A 12,602-nucleotide genomic window follows, 5' to 3' on the forward strand; every position below is an offset into this window, starting at 1 on the left:
TGGAAGCATATACCAAGCACAGAGTCCAGCATCTTATTGTCCAGATAAATTCAATGGTTTCTTGGGGAGACCATCTCTGATCTGAAGGCAGAGCTGGCAGAACATCATCCTAATCAATTAAAAGCCACAATATAACATCAGCAACAATTTACAACATTATGGAATTAATTGACATGGAATTACATGTATTTTTCTACTAGCATCAATTTTACTGCTGAAATTTCAAAATTTTTTACTCTGAAATCAAGATTTCTTTTTATTCACCATAAGTCATGAGATAAACAATTTCTTCAAGAAATGAGGTTCTTTTCAAATAATGCTTGAAATATTTCAAATATTTCAAATATTAGTAAGCCCATAATGGTTTCCTGTTTGCTAATGGAAGCCCACCAATGCCTGCAACATCATTACCTAGGGGTTCCCTGACAGAGATGCCCACCAGGCCTCACCGGTAGAGGAACCTGGCGAATGTCATGACTAGCTGCTGTGGACACTGAGAAAAATCTTACTAAACACGAAAGTGCTCAATTTTGCAATTTAATACCAATAAGTTCATATTTAAATGTCACTATAACTATTAGATCAAAGAGTTAACAGGTGCTCAAGGAATTACAGATGACAGAGTTGTGTATAAGCAACTGAAGTCTTCAAACAGTTCATGGAAACTCATACTCTGAAAGAATATGCATGGATTTCAAAACGGTCTGCACCAAAGTAAACTTACCCTGAATTCCATTTTTCCATGAATTTTTTGAAGTCACTTCATATAAAGGACAGAGAAAAGCATGGAACTAACACACTTTAAAGCAGCTCACATGGCAAGAATAGATGTATTTTTATTTCCAAAGATAAACCACTCCAGTTGCGACCTGTAGAACTTGTATGAAGTTCCAGTGTCCTTCCACATTAACGGAGGCAGGCTTCTTTCTCCCGTCTCACAGAAACAAATCCTGAAAATACTCATCAAATTCTTCTTCCCTGTTAAAAAGAAGTATGGCTTTTGATTAAAATCAATAATTAGAACAAAACTTACTAGGCAACACATTACATGAAACTAATGAAAATAAAATGTCAACATTCTGGCTGGTGTCTCAGTCATTTCATGATATATTAAGTAATCTTTAGTTTCTAGAATAATCATGATTGTATCCAGATTGACTTAAATTACATGTTTTGTGAAATGTCACTACTTCTCAACTGTTTTTTGGTTTACTTGTACTTTCTCTGTTCATTGTCACTTACAGTCTGCTTAAATAAGAATAAAAAAAAACCTTTAAGGGTAAATACAAGCCTTCTAGGATGGAGTAAATACTCTGTAATGGTACAGATTACACCAGAAGCAAAAAGTGGAACTTGAGATACTAAATTAGATAGCAGTATTTTTTTTCATTATATTTTGGTATGTTATAAAGTACTATATGAGAACTAGGAGCCAGAGTGATGAACTGTACAACAGCACAGGCATTCAAGTTACTTGGTATGAAGTCTTGTCACTATTTAGATGTGTGAGCAAACTACTTGTCTGAACCAAGTTTATTTGCACAAGGAAGATCACACTTACTTATAGAGCTATCTGAGGATTAAATCTATACACAAACGCTGTTCTAGGGTCTTGGGAATCAAGTTTGATAATAAAAAGTAGACAGCTTAGCAGTCAGTCTCTTTAGAAAATGTTCTTTTAGGTCAGACTCCATTTGTTTTTAATCCTTGAGAAGCTGAAGCTGGTGCTGTGATGCCGTGGGTTGACAGCTACCCCCTGCAACACCAACATGCCATGTGGGCAGCCGTTGAATCCCAGCTGCTCTACTTCTGATCCTGCTCTCTGCTAATACATCCGGGAAAGAGGCAGAAGATGGCCCAAGAGTGTGTGCCCCTGTACCAACCAGGTGGATGAAGCACCTAGTTCTTGGCTTTAACCTGGCCCACCCCCAGCCACTACAGCCATTTGGAGAACCACAGGACGGAAAATGCCTCTTTCTTCCTGTCTCCTAACTCTGCCTTATCAAATAAACAAAATAAAATCTTAAATGCATGAACTATCACAACCATGTAAAAATTTAAAGAATAAAACTGGGTAAGTAGTTATCTGCAATTTCACATACTACTGTTTAGCATGGAAGCAAAATGCAGTATAACTTGCAAAACTGTATTTAGAACTTACCATGCATGAAATTGGTTGAGTCCGTGTGGGCTTGGATGACATTTGATTAATGTCAAAAGAATTGAATACAAAGAGAATTTTGTATTATGAAAGCCTTCTTTCCAAAGAGGTGGAGTAATCCACCATGGGGGGAGGGCACAGGGAGGGCTGGGGGAGCCTCAGAGCCTATGAAACGATGTCATAAAATGAAATGCAATAAAAAAAAGAGGGCCTTCTTTCATAAGATTTACTCAGATAAGCTGCTTTGAAGACCTACTGTTATTCTCACCTATAAAAGGTCTTCAAGGGGAATTGTTTAATAAATGGAATTTAGTTAATAGTTTAAGTTGGACAGTAATAGTTTATTTACAGCAATTTTTTGATAAATCTGGTCTATAATCAGTTTTGGAAATCATTTGGCTGAAAAATCATTATGGCCACAGAAAATGAAAAATATGAAAGCTGCTTTCCAACACATCTGAATTTTAATACAATGAGAACATATAATTAGCCAAATGTTTTATAATCAGCTTGTACTAATGAATTATAATTGGTTTAACATATCTCTTTCTAATATGAACCAACATGCCTGGGGACTGGCAAAGTGGAGCTAACATTTATTGAGCACTTACTACATTTGTTAGTGTAATTCTTGGTGCTTTTTCATCTTCACAGTAAACTCTATGTAGATATATTATCCTCTTTTGCTACATAAAACCCAAGTGATAAACATTCCAACGTAGTAGAGCTGCTACGATGCCACCTGTTCCCAGTTCTACCTCCATCCTACTGCAGGCGACAGTAAGTACAGGGAGTTACTGTCTAACGTAGGGTGCTGGCAAACATTTTCACAGCTGCATGAATCTTGACGGGTTTCCTTTGCGTGGATTTATGATGAGCACAGTAACATGAGGCGGACTGCTCTGGAACTTGGAAAAGAGCGTTCCCCGAAGGAATCCAGGCAAGGACTGGAAGAAGGTCATGTGTTAGCGTGAGCCGATGAAACACCTACCAGAACGAAGCTGAACACACTGGCTGTGACTGGCCACACTAATGGCTGGGAATAAACTTGCATCTTAATCTTTGGCATTAAATAGACATGATATTAAATTTTCACTGCCCTCAAAAATGGCTGTGGCTAAAGCTTCCAAGCAACCGGAAGGGAATGCATTACCCATCAGTACAGCACTTACTGGGATTTCTCATCTGTTTCTGGTAGCGGCCCCTTCCATAGATTGGCTGATTCTGAAGCACTTTCTTCCTCATCGGAGCTTGCTGTTCATTAAAAAGATTTTTTTTTTAATGTGGATATTAAATTTAAAACATTTTAAACTAATCACTAAAGAAATTAACTTAGGATTTAACCGGTTTAGCTTCCACTTTGATAGTTCTCTAGAAATTTAATTCCCTCTCCCAGATATAACAAATAGGCCAAAAGATACCAAGGCATCTCAGCAAAACAGCCAACAATTTAGTCTCACAAAAACTTAAGTTATACTCGGTTAAATAACTTCAATATTACCTTTTACAAGGGAATTATCTCTTAAATAAAGTTGTCTTTGATTTAGTCTGTTTTATCATACAAAAACCATACAAGACTTTTGTACAGAGTATATTAATATCAGGATTGGTATGTTAAGGCCAGATAATTAAATTATAAAAACATTTTTTCAGGCATTTAAAAAATTCATTACAATAATAATAAGGCTGTTCCTCAGAGAAGAATAGTCATTCTTATACATTGTTTAGAGTGATTCCACAAACTTTTTTCTTGAGGAAAATATGGCAATAGAAGTGACATTAAATTAAATACCCCATGATAAGCAGGGTTACTTTCAAATTTGATTACTTAGAATAAATAAGCACTATACATATGTGTGTACACACACATGCATACAAAGATGTACACTGTGTAACAGCCACAAAACCTAAATCCCCACTAACCAGTATCAAGGATTCGTTTTAAAAAAAAAAAGATACAACTATCAAAAAATAACTAGCAGATCTACATGCACTGCTATGGAAAGATGCCCATGTTATATGTAATTTTTACAGTGTTACACAAGTGCAGAGTATAATTCAATTTATATCAAATTATGTTGTGTACATACACATTTCTATGAGTAGTACATTTTTAAGGAATAATCAAACTGAAGAGTAATATTACATGCATGCTTGAAGATACTTTCACTTTCTACATATTTCCAAATTATTTATATTTTAAATAATCAGGTATCACCTTTAAAATCGTTAAAGGCTTTGAAAGATATAACAAAATAGACATGTTTCAAATGAACCACCTTAAGTCAACAAAAAAGTATTGAAAAAGTTATTACCAAGCAATAAAATTATGTTCTACAAAGTAATTACATTAGCAAGACATCCTCTAACAATCATTAATCTAAGAAAGAAGTGACAGAAATTTGGCCTGTCACTACAGAGTGTCCCCTGGTTATGCACAACACAAAAACCAAACAGCGTTGGCCCGTCACAGCGGCTCTCGCCTGTCACCTGCTGCTCTTTGATCTGTGAACCAACGTGTGCATCTGCACTTTGAGCTTAACTAATACTCTACTTTGGCCCCAATTCTAACAAGAATGACCAAAAAAAGTGGAGAGGGGGTGGGACATTGTATTTTTAACAATTCACATACAAATACTGATTAAATTATGTTGTGTTACCAATGAAAGCTAGTGTCCAAATCTGTTATTTTGAGAATGTCTTTTGCTTTTATTAAACAAATAAAAAAAAGCACAAATATGACATAAAGGAAGCACAGAAAAGCAAATTAGGCCTAATAAAGGTGTGTTGCTCCTCTGTCAATGTCACAGAACAAAACCCACGAGGTCTTTCAAAACTGGCAATTAACTTCAAAAGGCCTTACCACCACCTGTTCCCGTGTCCTCCTACAAGGGTACGGTCCACAAGCAAGCCTCCCTATACCAGTTTTCTGAAGCCAGACAACCCAGTTTCCCTAAAAATCATTATCAGTCTAGAATAACAAATAAACCTTTCTAAAAAGGGACCTACTGAAAAAAGTCAAATAGCCCCAGGGAGCCCAGTCCACAGGGTTGTACTAAATGACTTGTAAGGACCCATACAACCCTGTGAATCTATAATACTCTAGATCCCTGACACTGACAGTCACTGGGCATCATTTGCTACAACTTTCTAGAGGGAGGTGAGATATAACTAAGGAAATAACTGGAAGAATGGACAACACAAAGGATGTTCTTAGAACATCACTGCCACTCACACGCAGTATTTATTAGCTAGTGGGATCAGCACTTGAGTCACTGCCTTTCTGAGCTGGAAGCAGAACTTATAGGTCTCTTATTCCAAATTCTAGGAACTTAAATTTTATTCACTGATTAACAGTTACTGATGATACAGGAAAAAGGGAAGGTATTCTGGAATGATAAACATTTTTAATCCTAGCCATGCCATTAACTATTTGATCCTGGACAATTAAATTCTCTGGTTCTTGGGAGAACACAGCACAGTGACTACACAGAACTGTCACTGCTAAGAAAGTAGCAAAATATCACATTGTATATCTTAATACACAAAATTCTTAAAATTAGTTTTGTTCATTCATTTAAAATAATCCTCTGGGAGCAGACCTTCGGCGTAGCAATTAAGACACACTGCTAGAGATACCTACATTCCTCACGTGCCTAGGTTTCAGTTCTAGCTCCAGCCTTCATCCCAGCTTCCTGCTAGCACACACCCTGGGAGGAAGCAGGTGATGGCTCCAGCAGCAGGGTCTAGGCCACCCATGTTGGAGGCCCAGCATGAGTTCCTGGATCCTGGCTATGGCTTGGCACAGGCCCAACTGTATGGGCATTTTGGGAGTGAACCAGGGTCTCAAACTGGATCCTGGCAGTTACAAGGCAAGGATTTAGCTACTGATCCATTGTGCCAGGCCCTCCCCTCAATAATATTTTTTTTTCTAAATAATAATCCTCTGAATCTTAATTTTCTCATCTACAAATTGCGAATATTATAAGCCCATTATGAAAGTTAAATAAGGTAACAAACTAAAGCACTTGCTACTGTGGATGTCAGTCAATTCAAGTTAAAGTTATTTTTTCACCCATATAAATGGATTTCCCCCATCAATTTGGTTTTAATAATCCACATGTTAAACAGGTTGAGACAATATCTGAGTATTATCCAAATAGAAATGTTAGGAACAGTGCAATCTGGGCTCAGAAATTGCCAAAATCATGCAGGATCACTATATATCTGAGCAGATACACAGGGCTGGCCTATGTATGGCACTGCAAGTATCTCCTATCTTGAGAAACCCAAATTGTAAATATTGTGAATCTATAAAATGTCATGAAGTAAATAGTTGATACTTACTGTTTCCAGATTCTTCTCTCTCTGAAGATGAGTGTCCTGGGAGGGAAGTAGCATTGTTGTGTGAGAATTACGGATCCCTTTGTGGGCCAGTGCAACAGTTCAAACCAGAACCAGAATTCTTCCCAACAGACTAGTGTGCAACAGATTAGCTGTGATACCAGCAACAATTTCTAACATCTATGGAGACATTCAACATCTGGAAAGCTCATGAATACTCGTTTATCACAATACCCTTTCCAAGGTCCTATACAGGTGACAATCAGCTCTTAGTAACTGATAACATCACTATATCCTAAAGCAATAGGCCTCTGACATTCCTCGACAGGTCAAATAAGCCCAAACGTATGGCTCCTTGGAGGCCAAAGAGAGCTTCAGAACTCACGAAGAGACACAGAAATGTATTCTTTCCTATCATTCTAAAATGCAAGGACATGACACCTGTTTTCAAATACTCAGAGGTCTAAGAGGTCAGCTTTGCACTGGGCCTAAGGACATAATCAGAGCCGAAGAGCGGCAGCTGTGGGTTTCAGGAACCTGCTATCAACTGTAACTACCTAAAGCTCTAAAGGCCTGTTTCAGGTGAGGTGGTGGATGCCTTCTCCCAGGGGTGTTGCAGCAAAAGCAGAGTGAGCACACGCACAGAGCAGCACTTCTCCCGAACTGCGCTGGGCAAATGGACCTTTCTGGGAACCTGCTAGTGGCTCTGCAGAGTCCGAGGCTGCGTTTCCAACCAGCTCCCAAGTGATGACAGGACCACGCTCTGAAAGCAAAACTGCAGGACAACCTCCAATCACAAGCCCAGGACTCATCTCTGATGTTTCTTCTGATTCTGAGAAATTATGCCTGAACTTCCGAATTCAGTCACCTAACTAACAATCAATGCCTGCTACGTGAAGCAATTGTGTGGGAAACTGGAGACAGTGAACTAAGTCACACCATCTACAGCCTCACAGAAATTTTTTTAAAATTGTTCCAAGAATAATAATGCATTTCTAAAGAAAAGGGGCAAGGTGCTACCGAAATATGCCACAGGAACTTAAGTTTATGGGCAGGAGTGAGCTACCAGGTATGCCAGAAGGACCCTCTCGATGAATTAAACTAAGTCAAAACTTGAAAGATGAACTGGCCTTTGGGAAAAGGGTGATTTTGAGAGGGTTAAGATCTTGAACTTGTTGCCAGGAAAATCTACCTATATTCTGCCTACACCTGCCAAAGCTGACTGGTCCTCATGGTTTAGCGACTGGTCTTATCTTCTAGCTACCCGTTTCATTCAGCCATGTAGTTGTCCATTCATCCACTCACTTATTAACATTTTTTTGACAGTAACTTAAAACTGGGAGTAAATGAGAATATACGGGAAGAAAAAATAATTGGTAAGAATCCTGAGGAACCCAAACATGTGAGGATAAGACTAAGGAGGAAACAAGGTCAAAAGAAGCTGAGAGGGGCCTGCACTGTGGCATGGCTGGTACAGCCGCTGCTGATGCCAGCAGCCCAAATGGGCGCTGGTTCGTGTCCCAGCTGCTCCACTTCTGATCTAGCTGCCATCTGATGTGCCTGCAAAAACAGTGGAAATGACCCAAGTACTTGGGTCCTGGGAGAACAGGATGAAACTTCTGGCTCCTGGCATTCGCCTGGACCAGTCCCAGCCACTGATGCCATCCGGGGAGTGAACCAGCGGACAGGAATTACTCTCTCTGTCACTCCCATTCTCTCTGTAACTATGGCTTTGAATTAAATAATACATCTTTAAAAAGAGTGAGAGGATTACAAGAATTCAGACAGAAATAACTTAAGAATATGACTTTTGGGGCCAGCACTGTGATGGCCTTGGGCCATCCTTGACTGCTTCCCCAGGCCACAAGCAGGGAGCTGGATGGGAAGTAGGACTGCAAGGATTAGAACCAGTGCCCATATGGGATCTCGGCGCATTCAAGGTGAGGATTTCAGCCACTAAGCTACTGTGCTGGGCCCAGAACTTTCATTTTCTGGTTCACTCCCTAAATGGCCACCAAGCTAGGAGCTAGGAGCTGCTTCCCAGTCTCACAATTTTCCTTAAGTCTGCTAAAATTATTATTTCCTGTTCTATTCCACCAATATTAAAATAAAACAAAAACAAAAACCTATATTCTGGAGCTTCTGCCTTCACATTCACTCCAACTAGAGAATAACAGATGTCTCAATTCTATCCTGCTTTGCTCTTCTAGCTTCAATATTCCTGAATTTGCCCTGAAACAACTTCTGTGTTATTTATGTTGAATATGTGCTGAGCCGTAGCAGTAAACATAGCAGGCAGAATCCCTGGCCTCCTTGGGCTCTTACGTCATCGTCCTATATGTCACCAAGGAAAGTAGGGGCAGTGGCAGCATTGTGAAGCAGAGTCCCAATGTCGTTCAAGGTGGGAGATGGATCAGGGATGATCTGGCCCCTCACATCATGCATTCACATATGTGCATGTGCTCCTCGGGAAATGGAGTCTAAGATTAAACCTGAAGAAGGAAGGAGGATCTGACCAGGAACTTCAGAAAAAAGGGAAGCAGCTTCCTTCCCTATAAGCCCTAAAATAAGAAGTTTAGCATTTCTAGAACTGAAAGGCTCTTTTTGGGTGGCGTGTGAAAGTGAAATAGAGAATAGTGAAAAATAAGCTCTGTACGTATTTACTATTCTGTAAACAATGGAAATCACGAGTTCACAGAGCATTCATGAAGAGAAGGAATGCGGGATGGCAAGACTTTGGACACATCAGTCGGAGGAATACAGCAGTGGTTCTGAAAACTAACCATGGGGGACAGAGCTACTGTGTAGTGGCTTAAGCCATAACCTGCAGTGCCAGCACCCCACACGGATGTTGGTTCAAGTCCTGGTTGCTTCACATCTGACCCCACTACCTTCTAAGGCACCTGGAAAAGCAGCAGAAGATGTTCCAAGTGCTTGGGGCCCTGTACCACATGGGAGACCCAGTACAGGAAGCTTGTGGTTCCTGGCTTCAGCCTAGCCCAGCCATGAAGGTCATCTGGGGAGTGAATAAATCAAGATCTCTCTCTTTCTCTCTGAAACACTTTCAAATAAGTGAAATAAATCTTAAATAAACCTGGACCCAGCACTACCGCTCAGTAGCTAAATCCTTGCCTTACATATGCCAGAATCCCATATGTGCCGGGATCCAATATGGGTGCTAGTTTGTGTCTCAGATGCTCCACTTGCCATCCAATTCCCTGCTTGTGGCCGGGAAAGGCAGCTGAGGATGGTCCAAAGCCTTGAGACACTGCACTAACATGGGAGACCGGGAAGAAGCTCCTGGCTCCTGGCTTCAGGTGGGCTCAGTTCCAGCCGTTGCAGCCACTTGGAGAGTAAACCAGCGAATGGAGGATCTTTCTCTTTGTCTCTTCTTTTCTCAGTAAATCTGCCTTTCCAATAAAAATAAATAAATCTTCATGAAATAAATAAATAAACCTAAATCTTCAGGGAAAAGAGCCTTAAAGGATAATTCCCAGATTCTTCATATTAAGTTTTAGGTCAACACAGGTGTCATATACTAAAAAAAAAAAAAAGAAGAAAGAAAGAAATAAAGAAAGCAAGCTAAAGGAAAAATATCTAAAAGGTCAGGCATATCTATATGATCTGAAGGGACCGATCTGCCAGGTCCAGCTACCTGTCCTCTGTATTGAAGGCACCAAATGGCCTTTTACAAAGCAGGCTTTTTCTCTAATTTGGGATATGCAGAGGAAAGAAAACATGCTATCACAGCTAGGATACCAATGCATTAAAATGAACGCAAAATTCAAATATGACACACTAAATATCTTACCAGTATATTAAGGAAAGTAAATTTTTTAAAACTCAAATGAAATTTTCACATTAATCAAAATTTATTTTATAGACGAAAAATGATTTAAGAGACAACATTCTGTTGTAAATGTTATACAAAATAACATCTTCCTCTTAGCATCTGTCAATATTACCAAGTTTAAAACTTGATGATAAAAAAAACTTGATGATGTGACATTCTTGAGTATTCTAACTCTATGTATGTAGAAGATGTGAGAGAAAAATGCATGTAAGGGATGCAAAACAAAGCTACTAGTTTTCCTAACTGGACACAGGGAGCCCTCTACTGGTTCATACACTCCATTACGAGCAAGCTGAGTCCAACACAATTACCTACCACTGTAAGTCTGATTCACTCGAAGTTAGCTTAAGAGGACTCCACTTTACTCCTGCTAAGAAGAAACCAGACATAACCTTCATAATAGCTATTTATGAGTTAGGTACCATGCAAACTGCTTAATGAATTCTCATTTCAACTTCCGTAATGTGGACACTACTATTATGACCACTTTACATTTGAATAAACTGAGACTCACAAAGCCTGAGGAAAAAGTATGCAGCTGCCTGGTAAATTTGGTAATTATTTATTAAGTAAAAATGTGCAGCACCATGCTCAGGTGACAACACAGATACATAAATCAATCTCTCATTTGAAGAATCTCTTACATAGTGGGAAAAAAAACCTCACACAGGTCATTATAACCAAATGCACTAAATTACAATTTATGTATTGCCATAAACACCTGAGCCGTTCTGCAGAGTTCAAAGAGACCTTCACATTCTTAGCTGCTTCTCTGACTAGTATGGAAGCCAAATATTCACATTATCCCCAGATATAGGACAAAAGTAAAATGACTTGTCCAAAGTATACCTTTGCAATATTATACTATCTGCCAAAAATGAATCAAAATCAACTACAGTTTTGAAACTCATATAAGTCACTCTAAGTTCATTGTAAAATTGTTCAGCTTATTTCAACTGCTATAAAACGAAATTCTAATCACACTGACCAATTAACACCTACAGTTGAGATGGGGGGGGAACAGGTGCTCGGCGCTGCAGACAGACGCCTCCTGGGATACGCACACCCATAGCACAGTGCCAGGCTCGTGTCCTGGCCTGGCTGCCGAGGGGCAGCAGGTGATGAAGTCCCTGGGTATCTGCCATCCAAACGGAAATGAGGACTGCATCCCTGGCTCCGGGCTTCAGCCTGGCCCTGTGCAGCTGGCCCTGGCTCTTGGAGAGTCATCAGTGCACAAGAGATCTCTAGCTCCACCAAATTAAAAGAAAGAGACTGCAGATTATATTTCATGTTTGGAAATATGAGTAAACATTGTGGCTTAATTTCCTCTTACCTTTAGCCTTCTTCTTGGAGGTCTCCTCTGTGGAGGATAATTTGGATTTTTTATATGATGACTCATGACAACCTTTTTTGGTTTTATCCTTCCTTTTTTTTGACTTGATTTCTTTCCTCCTTTATGTTAAACACACAAAGTAACAATTAACTTTTTCTACTGACTCTTACAAAATTACAACTAATGAACAAAAGTCCAATCAGTTAAAATATTCACTTTTGAAATATGGTTTATATAATGAACAACCTTAAATAAGTCTATCTATTTTAGGTTAGTGTACTAAGACAATTCTGTAAGAAAGAAGCCTGAACAAAGAAACAAAGATTTATTACAAATCACTGTTTTACTTATTTCTTTCTTTCTAAAACCTGTCAGCCATTTAAAAGACAACTACAGCAGCTGGTGCAATGGCAGAGCAGACTAATCCTCCATCCTGTGGTGTTGGCATCCCAACCAGCTAGGTGCTGGTTCATTTCTTGGCTGCTCCATTTCTGATCTAGCTCCTGCTTACGGCCTGGAAAAGCAGCAGATGATGGGCCAAGGCCTTGGGATCCTGCACCTATGTGGCAGATTTGGAAGAAGCTCCTGGCTCTCAGCTTTAAATCAGCTCAGCTCTGGCAGTTGCAGCCATCTGGGAGTGACCCAGCAGATGGAACATCTCTCTGTGTGTGTGTGTGTGTGTGTGTGTGTGTGTATACCCATTATGTGTGTATATATATAGATATATACACACATATGTATAATTGGCCTTTAAAAATAAATCTTAAAAAACTACAAAAGCAATCTCATTTTTCTCTATATCCATGTACACACTGAAAAATACAAGGAAACTGTTTAACAGCTCAAAACATCAGTAAACAAAATTTTTTGCTGTTTTAAAGACATTTTTATCTTTATTGGAAAGGCATATT

General features: G+C 39.3%; 1 protein-coding gene across 9 annotated transcripts in view; it reads right to left on the minus strand.

Annotated features, from left to right (window-relative positions):
- Positions 1-523: 523 nt before the first annotated feature.
- Positions 524-12,602, minus strand: part of LOC101531161 (protein FRA10AC1) — a 48,088-nt gene continuing 36,009 nt past the window's right edge. For 6 of the 9 annotated variants that reach the window (XM_058672056.1, XM_058672055.1, XM_058672054.1 and 3 more), the window contains 4 exons: positions 11,692-11,810; positions 6,509-6,544; positions 3,334-3,415; positions 524-978 (listed from right to left, as the gene is read on the minus strand). In XM_058672056.1, coding sequence (XP_058528039.1) covers positions 812-978; positions 3,334-3,415; positions 6,509-6,544; positions 11,692-11,810 — 404 coding nt within the window. In that variant the 3' untranslated portion in view covers positions 524-811. Of the gene's footprint in view, positions 979-2,942; positions 3,109-3,333; positions 3,416-6,508; positions 6,545-11,691; positions 11,811-12,602 lie in introns of those variants that run through there. The other 3 variants (XM_058672060.1, XM_058672058.1, XM_058672059.1) reach the window with 3 other exon arrangements.

Source organism: Ochotona princeps, chromosome 13, assembly GCF_030435755.1.
Source record: "Ochotona princeps isolate mOchPri1 chromosome 13, mOchPri1.hap1, whole genome shotgun sequence".
In the NCBI taxonomy this organism is placed as follows: Eukaryota; Metazoa; Chordata; class Mammalia; order Lagomorpha; family Ochotonidae; genus Ochotona; species Ochotona princeps.